This window comes from Schistocerca serialis, chromosome 9 (genome assembly GCF_023864345.2).
Source record: "Schistocerca serialis cubense isolate TAMUIC-IGC-003099 chromosome 9, iqSchSeri2.2, whole genome shotgun sequence".
Taxonomy (NCBI): domain Eukaryota; kingdom Metazoa; phylum Arthropoda; class Insecta; order Orthoptera; family Acrididae; genus Schistocerca; species Schistocerca serialis.
The window spans coordinates 430,839,195-430,855,397 of NC_064646.1; the positions used below are offsets into that span (position 1 = coordinate 430,839,195).

At 39.2% G+C, this 16,203-nt stretch overlaps 1 protein-coding gene across 8 annotated transcripts in view; it reads right to left on the minus strand.

Annotated features, from left to right (window-relative positions):
- LOC126418952 (uncharacterized) overlaps positions 1 to 16,203 on the minus strand; it is a 90,021-nt gene that overhangs the window by 43,278 nt on the left and 30,540 nt on the right. For 7 of the 8 annotated variants that reach the window (XM_050085994.1, XM_050085990.1, XM_050085995.1 and 4 more), the window contains one exon: positions 826 to 894. The exons of the other annotated variant lie outside the window; for it this stretch is intronic. In XM_050085994.1, the coding sequence (XP_049941951.1) occupies positions 826 to 894 (69 nt within the window). The remainder of the gene's footprint in view (positions 1 to 825; positions 895 to 16,203) is intronic. 8 annotated transcript variants of the gene reach the window in all.

The following is a 16,203-nucleotide window of genomic DNA, read 5'->3' on the forward strand; positions in this document are numbered from 1 at the left end:
AGAAAGGTACTGGCAAAAGTGGAACTGTGAGGGCAGTTCATCAGTCATTCTGTGACAGTTCAGTTGGTGGAGCACTTGCCCACAAAAGGCAAAGGTCTCAGTCTCGAGCCCCAGTTTTAACATGTCAGGAAGTTTCAAGCACCTTGTGTTTTGCAAGTAAAGCTGTTATTTATTGAACTACACAGGCACAACTGACAATCAAACCACACAGCTCCATTTTTTTTCCCACAAGAGCTAGTCGAGCTGTGGAGTGGAGTGGCTCGCCGCTAGCTGGCTACAGACCCTTTGTCGGCTCAGAGGGTCAAACCAGTAACCCACTGTGAACAGGAATGCTGGCGACCCATCTGCTGCTGTGTGTAGCTGGTGGTGTGACACACCCCACAGTCCAGGAGAGCTGCCACACTAGAATGAATCTCATTAGAAACCTGCACCTATTTATACGCGGCTGTGCGCCTTTGTTTTGCCATACGCGCCACTCCGCGTCACACTCATAACTGCTAGGTTGGCCCCTTCTGCCTGTGATTTGTGACATGCAAAACCGCTATGTTTACTATTTCAGCAATTTGACAGCCCTGTTACCTCTATTCTACTTTGCAGCTGTTGGTATCCGTAACTCACTGCAATCTGGCCTGTACCTGGCTGTAACTTGTGCTCAGAATATTGCACAAAACTAACTTTCCCTATCCTAAACTGTGGTGCCGCTACAGCATTAAAAACACATGTGTTGTGCAGTAGTTCAGGTCTCAATGAACCACGTTCAGAAGTTCACCCTTATTCTGAGTAAAATGCTGCCATAGATACACAGAAACATATGCCAATACTTACAACAGTTTCTTCTTTAGTGTTGTTCAGTTCAGTTTCTTCTGATGGTCTCCCGCATGTGTCAGCTGATATCTGCATGTAAGAAACAAAGTGAGTCCACACAGGTATCTAAATGCCCAATTATAAGGTCTGTGATCAAGTTATAATGGTCTGGTACTACAGTGTAAACAGAATTTCTATTCATTTTGAAAGTAATGGTAGGTAGTAATGTGACAACTCATTCTTCCTCAACACTAAATTCCATCTCCAGCTCACATATTAAAAAAGATTCTGTTACATTGGATGACAAACACAGCAATGATTGTATAGCATCTTCAATTTCAGTTACATGAATAAAGTGTTGCCTACATACAGGAAATTTTCACAAAAATATATAACTGACATTGCATACACTTATAAAAGAGATTAGATTAGTACTTGTTCCGTAGATCATGAATATGACACTTCGAATGATGTGGAAATGCTATATGGCTATCTGTCAGACTTTTGATGCTATTAGGTAAGTGACCAAAGACTTTTGTGGCAGCATAATTTACCCCCTTCTGAGCCAAAGTTAGATTTAACCTTGAGTAGTGAACATCATTCTTTCTCCTAGCATTGTAGCCATGCACACTGCTATTACTTTTGAATTCGTTTGGATTGTTAATAACAAATTTTATAAGTGAATTTATATATTGTGAGGCTACAGTGAAGATCTCTAGCTCTTTAAATAAGTGTCTGCAGGATGATCTTGGATGAGCTCCAGCAATTATTCTGATTACACGCTTTTGTACAATGAACACTCTTTTACTCAGTGATGAGTTACCCCAGAATATGATGCCATACGAAAGAATAGAATGAAAATAGGCATTGTAAGCTAATTTACTGAGATGTATATCGCCGCAATGACCCTAATAGCATAAATAGCTGAACTTAAACGTTTCAGAAGATCTTCAGTGTGTTTTTTCCAGTTCAATCCCTCATCAATGCATACACCTAGAAATTTCGAATATTTTTCCTGTGCTACCGATTTCTGATCGAAGTCTATATTTATTAATGGTGTTAATCCATTTACTGTGTGGAACTGTATGTACTGTGTTCTGTCAAATGTTTAATGAGAGCCCATTTGCAGAGAATCACAATGATTTTCTGGAAAACGTTGTTTACAATTTCACCAGTTAATTCTTGTCTGTTGGGTGTGATAGCTATGCTTGTATCATCGGCAAAAAATACCAGCTTTGCATCTTCGTAAATATAGAATGGCAAGTCATTAATATATATTAAGAACAGCAGACGACCCAAGACCCAACCTTGCGGTACCCCATTCTTGATTGTTCCACAATTTGAGATATCACCCGTTTTTTGCATATTATGTGAACTGCTTACTTCAACTTTCTGCCCTCTTCCAGTTAGGTATGATTTTAGTCATTTGAGCCCTGTTCCATTCATACCACAGTACATGAGGTTATCTAGAATTATCCATGATTTACAAAATCAAAAGCATTAGAAAGATCACAAAAAATCCCAACAGATGACTTCCGGTTACTCAGAGCATTTAATATTTCATTAGTGAAAGTACATATAGCATTTTCCGTTGAAAACCCTTTCTGGAAACCAAACTGACATTTTGTTAAAACTTTATTTTTACAAAGGTGTGAAGCTACTCTACCAGATATTACTTTTTCAAGAATTTTGGATAAGGCAGTCAGAAGAGAGATTGGGCAGTAGTTGTTGACAACAGACGTATCTCCTTTTATATGCAGTGGTTTAACAATGGCATACTTCAGTCTATCTGGGAAAATAGCCTGCTTCAGAGAGCTATTACATATGTGCCTAAGAATCCCACTTATCTCTTGGGAACAAGTTTTTATTATCCTGCTGGAAATGCCATCAATTCTATGTGAGCTTTTGTTCTTGAGAAAGTTTATTATCTTCCTAATTTCAGAAGGAGAGGTGGGTGGAATTTCAACTGTATCAAATGGTGTGGGTAAGGCCTCTTGCATTAACTGCCTTGCTACTTCTAATGAACATTTAGATCCTATTTTCTCTACAACATTTAAGAAATGATTACCCAAAATGTTTTCAACTTCCAGCTTGTTGTTTGCCAAGTTTCCATTCGCTTTGATGGTAATGCCGTCATCCCGTACTCTTAGTTGCCCTGTCTCCTTTGTAATAATATTCCAAATTGTTTTGATTTTGTTCTTAGAGGTATTAATCTCAGACATGATGTACATGAAACTTCCTGGCAGATTAAAACTGTGTGCCTGACCGAGACTCGAACTCGGGACCTTTGCCTTTCGCGGGCAAGTGCTCTACCATCTGAGCTACCGAAGCACGACTCACGCCCGGTACTCACAGCTTTACTTCTGCCAGTATCTCGTCTCCTACCTTCCAAACTTAACAGAAGCTCTTCTGCGAACCTTGCAGAACTAGCACTCCTGAAAGAAAGGATATAGCGGAGACATGGCTTAGCCACAGCCTGGGGGATGTTTCCAGAATGAGATTTTCACTCTGCAGCGGAGTGTGCGCTGATATGAAACTTCCTGGCAGATTAAAACTGTGTGCCCGACCGAGACTCGAACTCGGGACCTTTGCCTTTCGCGGGCAAGTGCTCTACCATCTGAGCTACCGAAGCACGACTCACACCCGGTACTCACAGCTTTACTTCTGCCAGTATCTCGTCTCCTACCTTCCAAACTTAACAGAAGCTCTTCTGCGAACCTTGCAGAACTAGCACTCCTGAAAGAAAGGATATAGCGGAGACATGGCTTAGCCACAGCCTGGGGGATGTTTCCAGAATGAGATTTTCACTCTGCAGCGGAGTGTGCGCTGATATGAAACTTCCTGGCAGATTAAAACTGTGTGCCCGACCGAGACTCGAACTCGGGACCTTTGCCTTTCGCGGGCAAGTGCTCTACCATCTGAGCTACCGAAGCACGACTCACGCCCGGTACTCACAGCTTTACTTCTGCCAGTATCTCGTCTCCTACCTTCCAAACTTAACAGAAGCTCTTCTGCATGATGTACATGCTTCTGGACTTTATAATAACCTTTCTTAATGTAAAACAGTAGTTTTTATAATATTTGGCTGTTTCTAGGTCATTACTCTTTCTTGTTGTTAGATACAGTTCCCAAGATATTACATTACACAAAATATTACATGACACTTAATATTTTTAAATTTTTTTTATTTTTTTATTGGGGATTGGGGAAATTATCCACATACTATATTCAAAAATTCCTCTGATGAGTAAAAGGAGTTGCCATTAAATTTTTTTTTTTTTTTAATTTCCTTTTAAATGCTATATGGTTATCTGTCAGACTTTTGATGCTATTAGGTAAATGACCGAAGACTTTTGTGGCAGCATAATTTACCCCCTTCTGAGCCAAAGTTAGATTTAACCTTGAGTAGTGAAGGTCATCCATTCTCCTAGCATTGTAGCCATGTACACAGCTATTACTTTTGAATTCGTTCGGATTGTTAATAACAAATTTTATAAGTGAATATATATATTGCGAGTCTACGGTGAATATCTCTAGCTCTTTAAATAAGTGTCTGCAGGATGATCTTGGATTAGCTCCAGCAATTATTCTGATTACATGCTTTTGTGCAATGAACACACTTTTACTGAAGGATGAGTTACCCCTAGAATATGAAGCCATACGAAAGCAGAGAATGAAAATAAGCGTGGAAAGCCAATTTACTGAGATGTATATTGCCGCAATGACCCTAATAGCATAAGTAGCTGAACTGAAACGTTTCAGCAGATCTTCAGTGTGTCCAGTTCAACCCCTAATAAATGCATACAACTAGAAATTTTGAATATTCTACCTTAGCTACTAATCAAAGTCTATATTTATTAATGGTGTCTACGGGTGGCAGGGTTGAAATACAGGGAGTGAAAGGCTATTTACAATTTGTAGAGAAACCAGATGGCAGTTATAAGAGTGGAGTGGCATGAAAGGGAAACAGTGGTTGGGAAGGGAGTGAGACAGGGTCGTAGCCTCTCCCCGACGTTATTCAATCTGTATAATGAGCAAGTAGTAAAGGAAACAAAAGAAAAATTCGGAGTAAGTATTAAAATCCATGGAGAAGAAATAAAAACTTTGAGGTTCGCCGATGACATTATAATTCTGTCAGAGACAGCAAAGGACTTGGAAGAGCTGTTGAATGGAATTGACAGTGTCTTGAAAGGAGGATATAAGATGAACACCGACAAAAGCAAAACGGGGATAATGGAATGCAGTTGAATTAAGTCGGGTGACACTGAGGGAATTAGATTAGGAAATGAGACACTTAAAGTAGTAAAGGAGTTTTGCTATTTGGGGAGCAAAATAACTGGTGATGGTCGAAGTAGACGGGATATAAAATGTAGACTGGCAATGGCAAGGAAAGCAATTCTGAAGAAGAGAAATTTGTTAACATCGAGTATAGATTTAAGTGTCAGGAAGTCGTTTCTGAAAGTATTTGTATGGAGTGTAGCCATGTACGGAAGTGAAACATGGATGATAAATAGTTTCGACAAGAAGAGAATAGAAGCTTTCGCAATGGGATGCTACAGAAGAATGCTGAAGATTATATGGGTAGATCACATAACTAATGAGGAGGTATTGAATAGAATTGGGAAGAAGAGGAGTTTGTGGCACAACTTGACAAGAAGAAGGGACCGGTTGGTAGGACATGTTGTGAGGCATCAAGGGATCACAAATTTAGCATTGGAGGGCAGCGTGGAGGGTAAAAATCGTTGGGGGAGACCAAGAGATGCATACACTAAGCAGATTCAGAAGGATGTAGGTTGCAGTAAGTACTGGAAGATGAAGAAGTTTGCACAGGATAGAGTATCATGGAGAGCTGCATCAAACCAGTCTCAGGACTGAAGACCACAACAACAGAACAACATTCCATTTACTGTGTGGAACTGTATGTACTGTGTTTTGTCAAAGTTTAATGAGAACCCATTTGCAGAGAACCACTTAATGATTTTCTGAAAAACATCGTTTACAATTTCGCCAGTTAATTCTTGTCTGTTGGGTGTGATAGTTATACTTGTACCATCAGCAAAAAGTAACAGCTTTGCATCTTCGTGAATATAGAATGGCAAGTCATTAAAACACCAGGTGATCAAAAAGTCAGTATAAATTTGAAAACTTAATAAACCACGGAATAATGTAGATAGAGAGGTAAAAATTGTCACACATGCTTGGAATGACATGGGGTTTTATTAAAAAAAAAAGTTAACAAAATGTCCGACAGATGGCACTGGGCAGCAGAACGTCAGTGACTGCGCATAACAATCGTGTATACATGGAGCTGTAATGAAACAGAGAATCAGATGCGCCAGCAGTCGCAGCATGTTGATGTTACCCGAAAAGGCGCTTTTGGTGAAGCTGTATTATCAGAATGGGGAATGTGCTAGTTCAGCATTAAGATCCTATCGCCATAGGAAGGGGACTCGAACAGGTAAAAGTCCATTGACAAATGCAGCTGTGGCGTAATGATTTCGAAGTTCGAAGCCACGGGTGGTTTAGATGATAGACCCTGTAGTGGCTGACCGAGCACAAGGCGTAATGCTGCTGAGACAGTTCAGGAAGAAATGGAGAATGTAGCAGGTTTTTCTATGCACAGAGAAGTCTGTGCTTGTGCAGTCGCACATCGCACCGGCATTCCATACACTACTGTTTGGTTGGCACTTAGGCGTACCCTCCGATGCTATCCATACAATATCCATCGGCATCATGAACTGTTACCTTGCGATTTAGTGAAGCAGAGGGCACTTGCGGTGTGGGCATTTTAAAAGATGGCGGAAGATGACGATTGATTGACTAACATATTTGTGGACCGACGAAGCTCATTTCACGCTCCGAGGGTCTGTCAACGACCACAACTGCAGAATTTGGGCTACCGAAAATCCTAGAACTGTCGTGGAAACTCCACTGCGCGACGACAAAGTCACGGTATGGATTGGATTTACCACATCTACCATTATCGGGCCTTTTTTCTTCGAGGAAATGCGTGATTCTGGTTTTGTAACTGCTACCGTGACGGATGAGAGGTACGCCGATATGTTAAAGAATCGCATCATCCCCAGCCTGGCTGATAAACACCTGCACGAACGTACAGTGTTTATGCAGGATGGCGCTCCACCCCATATTGCTAGAAGCGTGAAAGATCTCTTGCGCGTCGTTTGGTAGTGATCGTGTGCTCAGCCGCCACTTTCGCCATGCTTGGCCTCCCAGTTCCCCAGACCTCAGTCCGTGCGGTTATTGGCTTTGGGGTTACCTGAAGTCGCGAGTGTATCGATATCGACCGACATCTCTAGGGATGCTGAAAGACAACATCCGAAGCCAATGCCTCACCATAGCTCCGGACATGCTTTACAGTGCTGTTCACTATATTATTCCTTGACTACAGCTATTGTTGAGGAATGATGGTGGACATATTGAGCATTTCCTGTAAAGAGCATTATCTTTGCTTTGTCTTATTTTGTTATGCTACTTATTGCTATTCTGATCAGATTAAGTGCCATATGTTGGACATTTTTTGAACTTATGTAATTTTTGTTTTGTTTTTTTTGTTTGTTTGTTTGTTTGTTTGTTTGTTTGTTCTCATAAAAACACGGGTCATTCAAAGAATGTGTGTCAATTTGTACCTCTCTATCTACATTATTCCGTGATTTATTCAGTTTTCAAATTTATAATGACCTTTTCATCACCCGGTATATTAAGAACAGTAGAGGACCCCAGACCGAACCTTGCCGCACCCCATTCTTGATTGTTCCACAGTTTGAGATACCACCAGTTTTTTGCATATTATGTGAACTGCTTGTTTCAGCTTTCTGCCCTCTTCCAGTTAGGTATGATTTAAACCATTTGAGCGCTGTCTCATTCATACCACAGTACTTGAGGTTATCTAGAAGTATTCACTGATTTACACAATCAAAAGCCTTAGAGAGATCACAAATTCATTAGTGAAAGTATATACAGCATTTTCCGTTGAAAACCCTTTCTGGAAACCAAACTGACATTTTGTTAAAACTTTATTTTTACAAAGGTGTGAAGCTACTCTACCAGACATTACTTTTTCAAGAATTTTGGATAAGGCAGTCAGAAGAGAGATTGGGCAGTAGTTGTCGACAACAGACGTATCCCCTTTTTTATGCAGTAGTTTAACAATGGCATACTTCAATCTACCTGGTAAAATACCCTGCTTCAGAGAACTATTACATATGTGGCTAAGAATCCCACTTATCTCTTGGTAACAAGCTTTTATTATCCTGCTGGAAATGCCATCAATTCCATGTGAGCTTTTAGTCTTGAGAGAGTTTATTATCTTCCTAATTTCAGAAGGAGAGGTGGGTGGAATTTCAATTGTATCAGATGGTGTGGGTAAGGCCTCTTCCATTAACTGCCTTGCTTCTTCTAATGAACATTTAGATCCTATTTTCTCTACAACATTTAAGAAATGATTACTCAAAATGTTTTCAACTTCCAGCTTGTTGTTTGTCAAGTTTCCATTCGCTTCGATGGTAATACCGTCATCCTGTACTCTCATTTGCCCCGTCTCCCTTGTAATAATATTCCAAATTGTTATGATTTTGTTATTAGAGGTATTAATCTCAGACATGATGCACATGCTTCTGGACTTTATAATAACCTTTCTTAATGTAAAACAGTAGTTTTTATAATATTTGGCTGTTTCTGGGTCATTACTCTTTCTTGTCGTTAGATACAGTTCCCATTTGTGGCTACAAGATATTTTTATTCCTGTAGTAAGCCAAGGTTTTTTGCATGGTTTCTTATAATTAGATTTAACTACTTTCTTGGGGAAACAGTTTTCAAATTCTCTTACAAGTGTATCATGAAATAAAGTTATATTTTAAATTAGCATTGGGTCCCTTGTACACCTCATCCCAGTCTAACTGCTGACAATTTTCTCTGAAATTTCTAATTGTTGAGTCATTAATTGAATGCACAGTTTTGGAGGGTAGTTTTGAATTACTGAACGGAGCTATGTCATATACTGTAACTAGCTGAGCACCATGATCAGAAAGGCCACTCTCAACAGGACGAGAATTTATGTTTTTAAACTTATCTTCGTCTATAAAAGTCTTATCTATCAATGTGCTGCTGTCCTTTCCTACCCGAGTAAGAAAATTAATGACAAATGTCAAATTGAAAGAACCGAGCAAGACTTCCAGGGCATTCTTCCTATTATACTCTTTCAGTGAACCAACATTGAAGTCCCCACAAATAATAATTTGCTTTCCCCTATCTGACAGATAGCACAACATGGCATCCAAGTTTTCCAGGAATAAATTAAAGTTTCCTGAAGGGGACCTATATACTGTTACAGTTATAACAGCCCTCCTCCAGTTTAAGTTGACAGCCACATGCTTCTATATGTTGCTCTAGGCAAAACTTTTTTGTATCTAAGCTTTTTACACAGTGATAACTTTTGACATATGGGCTGATAAAATAAAGTTTTCATTCTGCAGTGGTACAGAAATTGTAATGAAACTAACTGACATATTATAACTGTTAGATGACTCAAACTCAGACCATTACTTGGTGAAAGCAATTATCTTACCAACTGTGTATACCAATGCGGAAAAACTAAGTCATTGCCATTGTCACAAATTTGCAAGAACATTTGTAGTTGAGATATATTGGTTCCGGGTGTAAACGTGGACAAGGAAAAAAAATTCCCGGATTTGTCCCGGATTTCCTGGTTAAAAATACACTTTCTCCCAGTTGAAAACATACTTTTTTCCCTGTTAACTGACAGTATATTTTCTCTCGGAACTGTATAACTCATCAGTCCTTTGAATGATTATGGTTTTATACATGGGCCTAGAATTTTCCTGCACTTTAGAAAACTAAACACAGGTAAAAAAAACACGTTTCGGAAAGATTTTGATGTGCACCAACATGTATGCTGCGTATTTTCGTATTTCGAAAGTATAAATTCGAATTCCACCAAACACCACATGTTACTTTCCAAAGCATTGATATCGACATTGCAATGTGCTTTTGTAAGCCAGTCATAGCTCATGTCACGTGATCTCGCCAGCTGATGACAGCGGGTATTCAGAGTTTAGGACACGTGATGTGGTCAGCCAATAGCAACATCACTGTTATGTAGCACAACACACAAACAGAAAAAGTTAATGGTTTAAATTAATATACATAATGTTGCTACACAAAACAAAAAGCTTTCACATATAATATTGGTCTATAAGATTAATATGCTGAAAGAGAAGCTACACTTTCACATATAATGTTGGTCTTTTATGCGCATATTACAATTTACGATATATCACACAAATGTGCCACTAATATCTTTAATAACGACATAAATGTCTGATCTTCTGAGCTCAAAATTCATCTAAATGGCTCGTAGGAAAGAGTTGTTTATTAAATGAGAGTCAAACATTCTGTGATTAAAGAAATTCATCGTACATTCTTGCTCATAGTTGAACTTGCATAAAAGGAAATTTGCTTTGATGGTAACGCTTTTCAAACCACCATTCGGAATATTTTCCCATGACCTGTTAGAAATAGGTTTGTTTCTGCAGTCGCCAGAGAGCGCCAGATGACAGGCGTCACAGCGCTTGTGCAGCTATGATGCCATAGGGAGCCCATATGTTCGTACTTGTAAAACATTAAAAGCTCTTAGATTATGTCATAAAAGAAACAAGACATCTAGGCATACTCCAAGAGCATCGGAATTTTGTGACCCATACTAAAATGTACACATTTAAAGTGCACATTCGTATATCCAGATTCCCAGTTAAGTAGGCCACGACCTGATATTAAGCTTATCAATGCGGTTTTCGGGATGTCAATTTTCTTGGAGTTCCAATACTGTGTTATCTCATGTTTGGTTGTTTATTATGGCATAATGCCATACGTGCTAGACGTTGAAAACGTGCACTTGAAATTCAGGGAACAGTGTGTGGAATTTAACACTTTGTTTCAAATATATTGTCTGCCTCAGCGGAAAAGATTAATAAAAGAAAATTTCTTTAGCAAACCGACAAAAATAACTTCATTGTTCTGCAAGGCAATTAATGTTTGACTGTCAGGAAGGTGGAAATAAAATAAAATCTGCAACTAACAACACATTTTAGCCTTCCATAATTATATGAATGTATTTTAATTCACTTGATAGCTCCCAGCTACAGAAATCTGTTTTGTTTTCATTTTATGTGAGAGCAGTAAATGAAGAGGAAACAGCAAAATCACTAAACATAAACACGGATCACATGGAGACTACCCACTTCCCCACTATAACTCAGACTGCTCTGCGCATCAGCCCCGGGTCTATGATATTTCCAAACCGGCGCAACACCCCACCATTCCCTCGAGCACTTGAGATAGGACATCAAAATTTTAAAAATAAGAAAAAAAAAGAATTTTCAAAAATATATTCATTTTGTAGTGCACAGTTTTAGGAAGAGTCTGATGCTTAAAACATATGTGTTTGAGAAAAAGTAAAACATGTTATTTGGTCGTAAGTGCGCAAAAGTGCAGTGCCTCGCCTCCTCACACAGCATTCTTCTATCCAACGTCACTGTATTTCGCTATGTGGAATTGAAACGTGTATATTTTCTAATGGATGCCATCAAACCGTATTCAGGACAATGGAAATTAAAATTTCCAGTGGTTCCTCTCTTGCTTACAGTCAGCTGGTTTGACATCTTGTCCCTCTTTCTCATTAAAAAAAAAGAACTCTTCAGAAAATATGCACTCTTTATGCCCTATCAGCTAACAACTTGCTGCTTTGTGTGACATAAAATTAAATATAGGATACATAGACTCAGTAAAGGCATGACACAAGCAAGACAATACACATTTATTCAATCCTTAGCTCCTAGAACTTTTTTCTCTCTAATCTTGCTACAGCTTTACATAATGTACTTTCCTTTCTGCAAAAGTTGGTCAAACATTTTGCTACATGAAAAATCAAAATGGCGGTGCCTGATACTGAAAAAGCTGTTAGGCTAATACAAGTAGGGCCCAAGACTGGTGTGGTTTCCTGATCTGATTACGTCTATTTTGTTACTGTCTGCTAGATAAAACAAACTAAGCCTTTCTAATACTGCAACAATTGTAACACACACTAAATAAACGAGACTGTTTTGGCACAAATGGTCTTTCTTGTATCGACAGAATATAATTCACAAAGTACCAATATCAAATGTCTATTATTTATTTTTTATTTATTTATTTATTGTTCTGTGGGGCCAAATTAAGGAGAAGTCTCCATGGTCATGGAATGAGTCAATACATGAAATTATAACACGATAGTAGAAATAGATAAAATGAAATATAAGAAACATATTCAGGCGACAAGTCGTAAGTTTAAATAAAGAAAATCAACAATGTAACACTGGAATTTGCTTAATTTTTCAGCTCTTCCAGGGGCTCCTCGACAGAGTAGAAGGAGTGACCCATGAGGACCACTTCAAAGTGTTTGGGCTACTGCTAAGATTTTTGAGTTCTTGTGGTAGCTTATTGAAAATGGATGCAGCTGAATACCGCACTCCTTTCTGCACAAGACTCAAGGAAGTGTATTCCACATGCAGATTTGATTTCTGCATAGTATTAACTGAGTAAAAGCTGCTAACTCTTGGGAATAAGCTAATATTGCTAACAACAAACAACATTAAAGAAAATATATACTGTGAGGGCAATGTCAGAATTCCCAGACTATTGAATAGGGGTCAACAAGAGGTTCTCGAACTTACCACATACAGCTCGAACAGCCCGTTTTTGAGCCAAAAATACCCTTTTTGAATCAGAAGAATTACCCCAAAAAATAATACCATACGACATAAGCGTATGAAAATATGCAAAGTAGGCTACTTTTCATGTTGAACTGTCATTTATTTCAGATACTGTTCTAATGGTAAATAAAGCAGCATTTAGTTTCCGAACAAGATCCTGAACATGGGCTTTCCACAACACCTTACTATCTATCCAAACGCCTAGGAGCTTGAACTGTTCCGTCTCGCTTACAATATGCCCATTCCGTCTGATCAAAATATTGGTTCTTGTTGAATTGTGAGTTACAAACTGTAAAAACTAAGTCTTACTGTGATTTAGCATCAAATTATTTTCCACAAGCCATGAACTTATTTCATGAACTACATTATTTGATACTGTTTCAATATTACACACAAGATCCTTCACTATCAAGCTGGTGTCATCAGCAAACAGAAATATTTTTGAATCACCTGTAATGCTAGAAGGCATATCATTTATAAAAATAAGAAACAGCAGTGGCCCCAGCACTGACCATTGGGGAACGCCCCACTTAACAGTGCCCCGTTGGGACTGAACATCACTACCACTCTCAATATTGCGGAGAATTACCTTCTGCTTTCTGTTCTTAAAGTAAGAGGCAAACCAATTGTAAGCTACTCCCCTTACTCCATAATGGTCCAACTTCTGCAGTAATATTTTGTGGTCAACACAGTCAAAAGCCTTCGTTAAATCAAAGAAAACGCCTAGCATTCGCAACCTTTTATTTAATCCATCCAAAACCTCACAGAGAAGAGAGAATATAGCATTTTCAGTTGGTAATTCATTTTTAAAACCAAACACTACATTTGACAGCAAATTATGTGAATTTAAATGCTCCAGTAACCTTGTATATACAACCTACTCGATAACTTTAGCAAACACCGAAGGCATAGAAATAGGTCTAAAATTGTCAACATTATCCCTGTATCCCTTTTTATAAAGTGGCTTCACAACTGAGTACTTTAATGGGTCAGGAAACCAACCCCTCCCAAAGGAAAAGTTACAGATATGGCTGAGTACTGGGCTAATATACACAGAACAATACTGCAGTATTCTGCTAGATACCCCATCATATCCATGAGAGTTCTTGGTCTTTAGTGATTTAATTATTAACTCAATCTCCCTCTTGTCAGTATCATGGAGGAGCATTTCAGGTAACAGTCTCGGAACACTTTTTTCTAAGAGCGCTATATGATTCCCTGTTGGGACTAGATTTCTATTTAGTTCACCTGCTATATTCAGAAAGTGATTATTAAATACTGTACATATATGTGACTTATCAGTAACATGGATATTCCCACTACGCACTGATTCTATATCCTCAACCTGTCTCTGCAGGCCAGCCACTTCCTTTACGACTGACCATATGGTTTTAATTTTATACTGAGACTTAGCTATTCTATCTGCATACCACAAACTTTTTGCCTTCCTAATTGCATTACAATACTGTTTGTAATGGGCTGCTGCATTTAGATTTTGACTGTTTCTAACCTTTTGATATAATTGCCACTTTGTTCTACAAGATATTCTTATCCCTCTAGTCAGCCACCCAGGCTGCCTGTTTGTGCTAGTACCATTTTGAACGTTCTAACGGAAAGCAACTTTCAAAGAGCTTGAGAAAAGTCTTGAGGAAAGCACTAAATTTATCGTCTACTGTATCAGCACTATTAACATCTTGCTTTGTGAAACAAGGTTTTTTCCCCCTCAAGAATATGAATTTGTCCCCCCCCCTTCCTCCCCCCCTCCGCCAAGGTCTGAACCTGCTGCACATGCATGAATCTGGTAACTTGAGCGTTCCAGTAAAATTTTTCCCGATAGCATCTAGCTGCTTGCTGCGACTGCATACACAGCCAACAGCCACATTTCTGTAGCCAAAAGCAGGAGAAGGGACTACTCTTCTGCGCATGTGCATGATCCCGCTCGTAACTGCTAAAACTAATGTAATGTAAAAAGTTGTGACGTCACGCTCATCGGAGGCAATTTGTTGTTACAAAGCATTGCGTAGTCTTCCTAGAGCATTTGACACATTTTGCTGTTGGTATACGCTGGTACGAGCACTGTGTTTTGTTGCTGTATATGGCGCATTTCCTTTGCAATTTAAGTTTTATTTTACGTTTTTTCTCTCGTTCATGTTTTATTGAGCTACAGTATTATCTTCAGTAGCGGGATACAGTAACATCCTTTGTTAGAGTATCGGTTTTCTCCCAGATGAAAAAATTCCCAGCTTTTTCCCATTTCTCCCGGTTGGCCCAGGTCATACACACCCTGTTGTTGCATTATGTACATTTGTTTAACCATATGAATGCAACACAGGAGACATCAGCAATACACAATGTCACTGTCATAAAAATACAAAACTAATACACTAAGACTGCAACTAAGAAGAGAGATCAATATTTTAATATTACACTGAATTTTACTGTAAATGTATGGTTATATTTACTCAATGACAAATGAGAAACTCCATCTTGCTCAAATGATTAGTTTATCCATTATGAACTCTGAACACTGAATGGTAATATTGAAGGTCACACTTTATTTATCCATGTCAGTGAATGAATCCTTCACTCTGTAACACAGTGTGAACTGTTTTGAAGCTTACTGGTTAAAATGTGAGCTGTACTCAGACTCAAAAGGAAGATTAGGGTTTACGCCCCGGCAACATTGAGGTCATTAGAGACAGAACACAAGCTCCGATTGTGTCAAGGATAGAGAAGGAAATCAGATGGGCCCTTTGAAAGGAACCATCCCAGATTTGCCTTCAGCAATTTAGCGAAATTTTCAACTGTCATCCTCCCAAATGCGAGTCCAGTGTGCTAATCACAGTGCCACCTCATTCAGACTAAGACTCAAACCGAGAACCCTGTTTCTACAATGAAGTTTGGAATGTGGGAGAAAGGTACTGGCAGAAGTGGAACTGTGAGGGCAGTTCATCAGTCATCCTGTGATAGTTCAGTTGGTGGAGCAATTGCCCACGAAAGGCAAAGGTCTCAGTCTCGAGCCCCAGTTTTAACGTGCCAGGAAGTTTCAAGCACCTTGTGTTTTGCAAGTAAAGCTATTATTTATTGAACTACACAGCCACAACTGACAATCAAACCACACATCTCCATTTTTTCTCACAAGAGCTAGTCAATCCGTGGAGTGGAGTGGCTTGCCGCTAGCTGGCTACAGACCCCATGTCGGCCTCAGAGGGTCAAACCAATGACCCACTGTGAACTGGAACGCAGGCGACCCATCAGCTGCAGTGGTTAGCTTGTGGTGTGACACACCCCACAGTCCAGGAGAGCTGCCACACTTGAATGAATCTCATTAGAAACCCGCACCTATTTATACGCGGCTGTGCGCCTCTGTTTTTCCCATACGCGCCGCTCTGCGTCACTTACTCATAACACGCTAGGTTGGCCAGTTGGTCCCTTCTGCCTGTAATTTGCGACATGCAAAACCGCTACGTATACTATTTCAGCAATTTGACAGCCCTGTTACCTCTATTCTACTTTGCAACTGTTGGTATGCATGACTCACTGCAATCTGGTCTGCACCTGGCTGTAACTTGTGCTCAGAATATTGCACAAAACTAACTTTCCCTATCCTAAA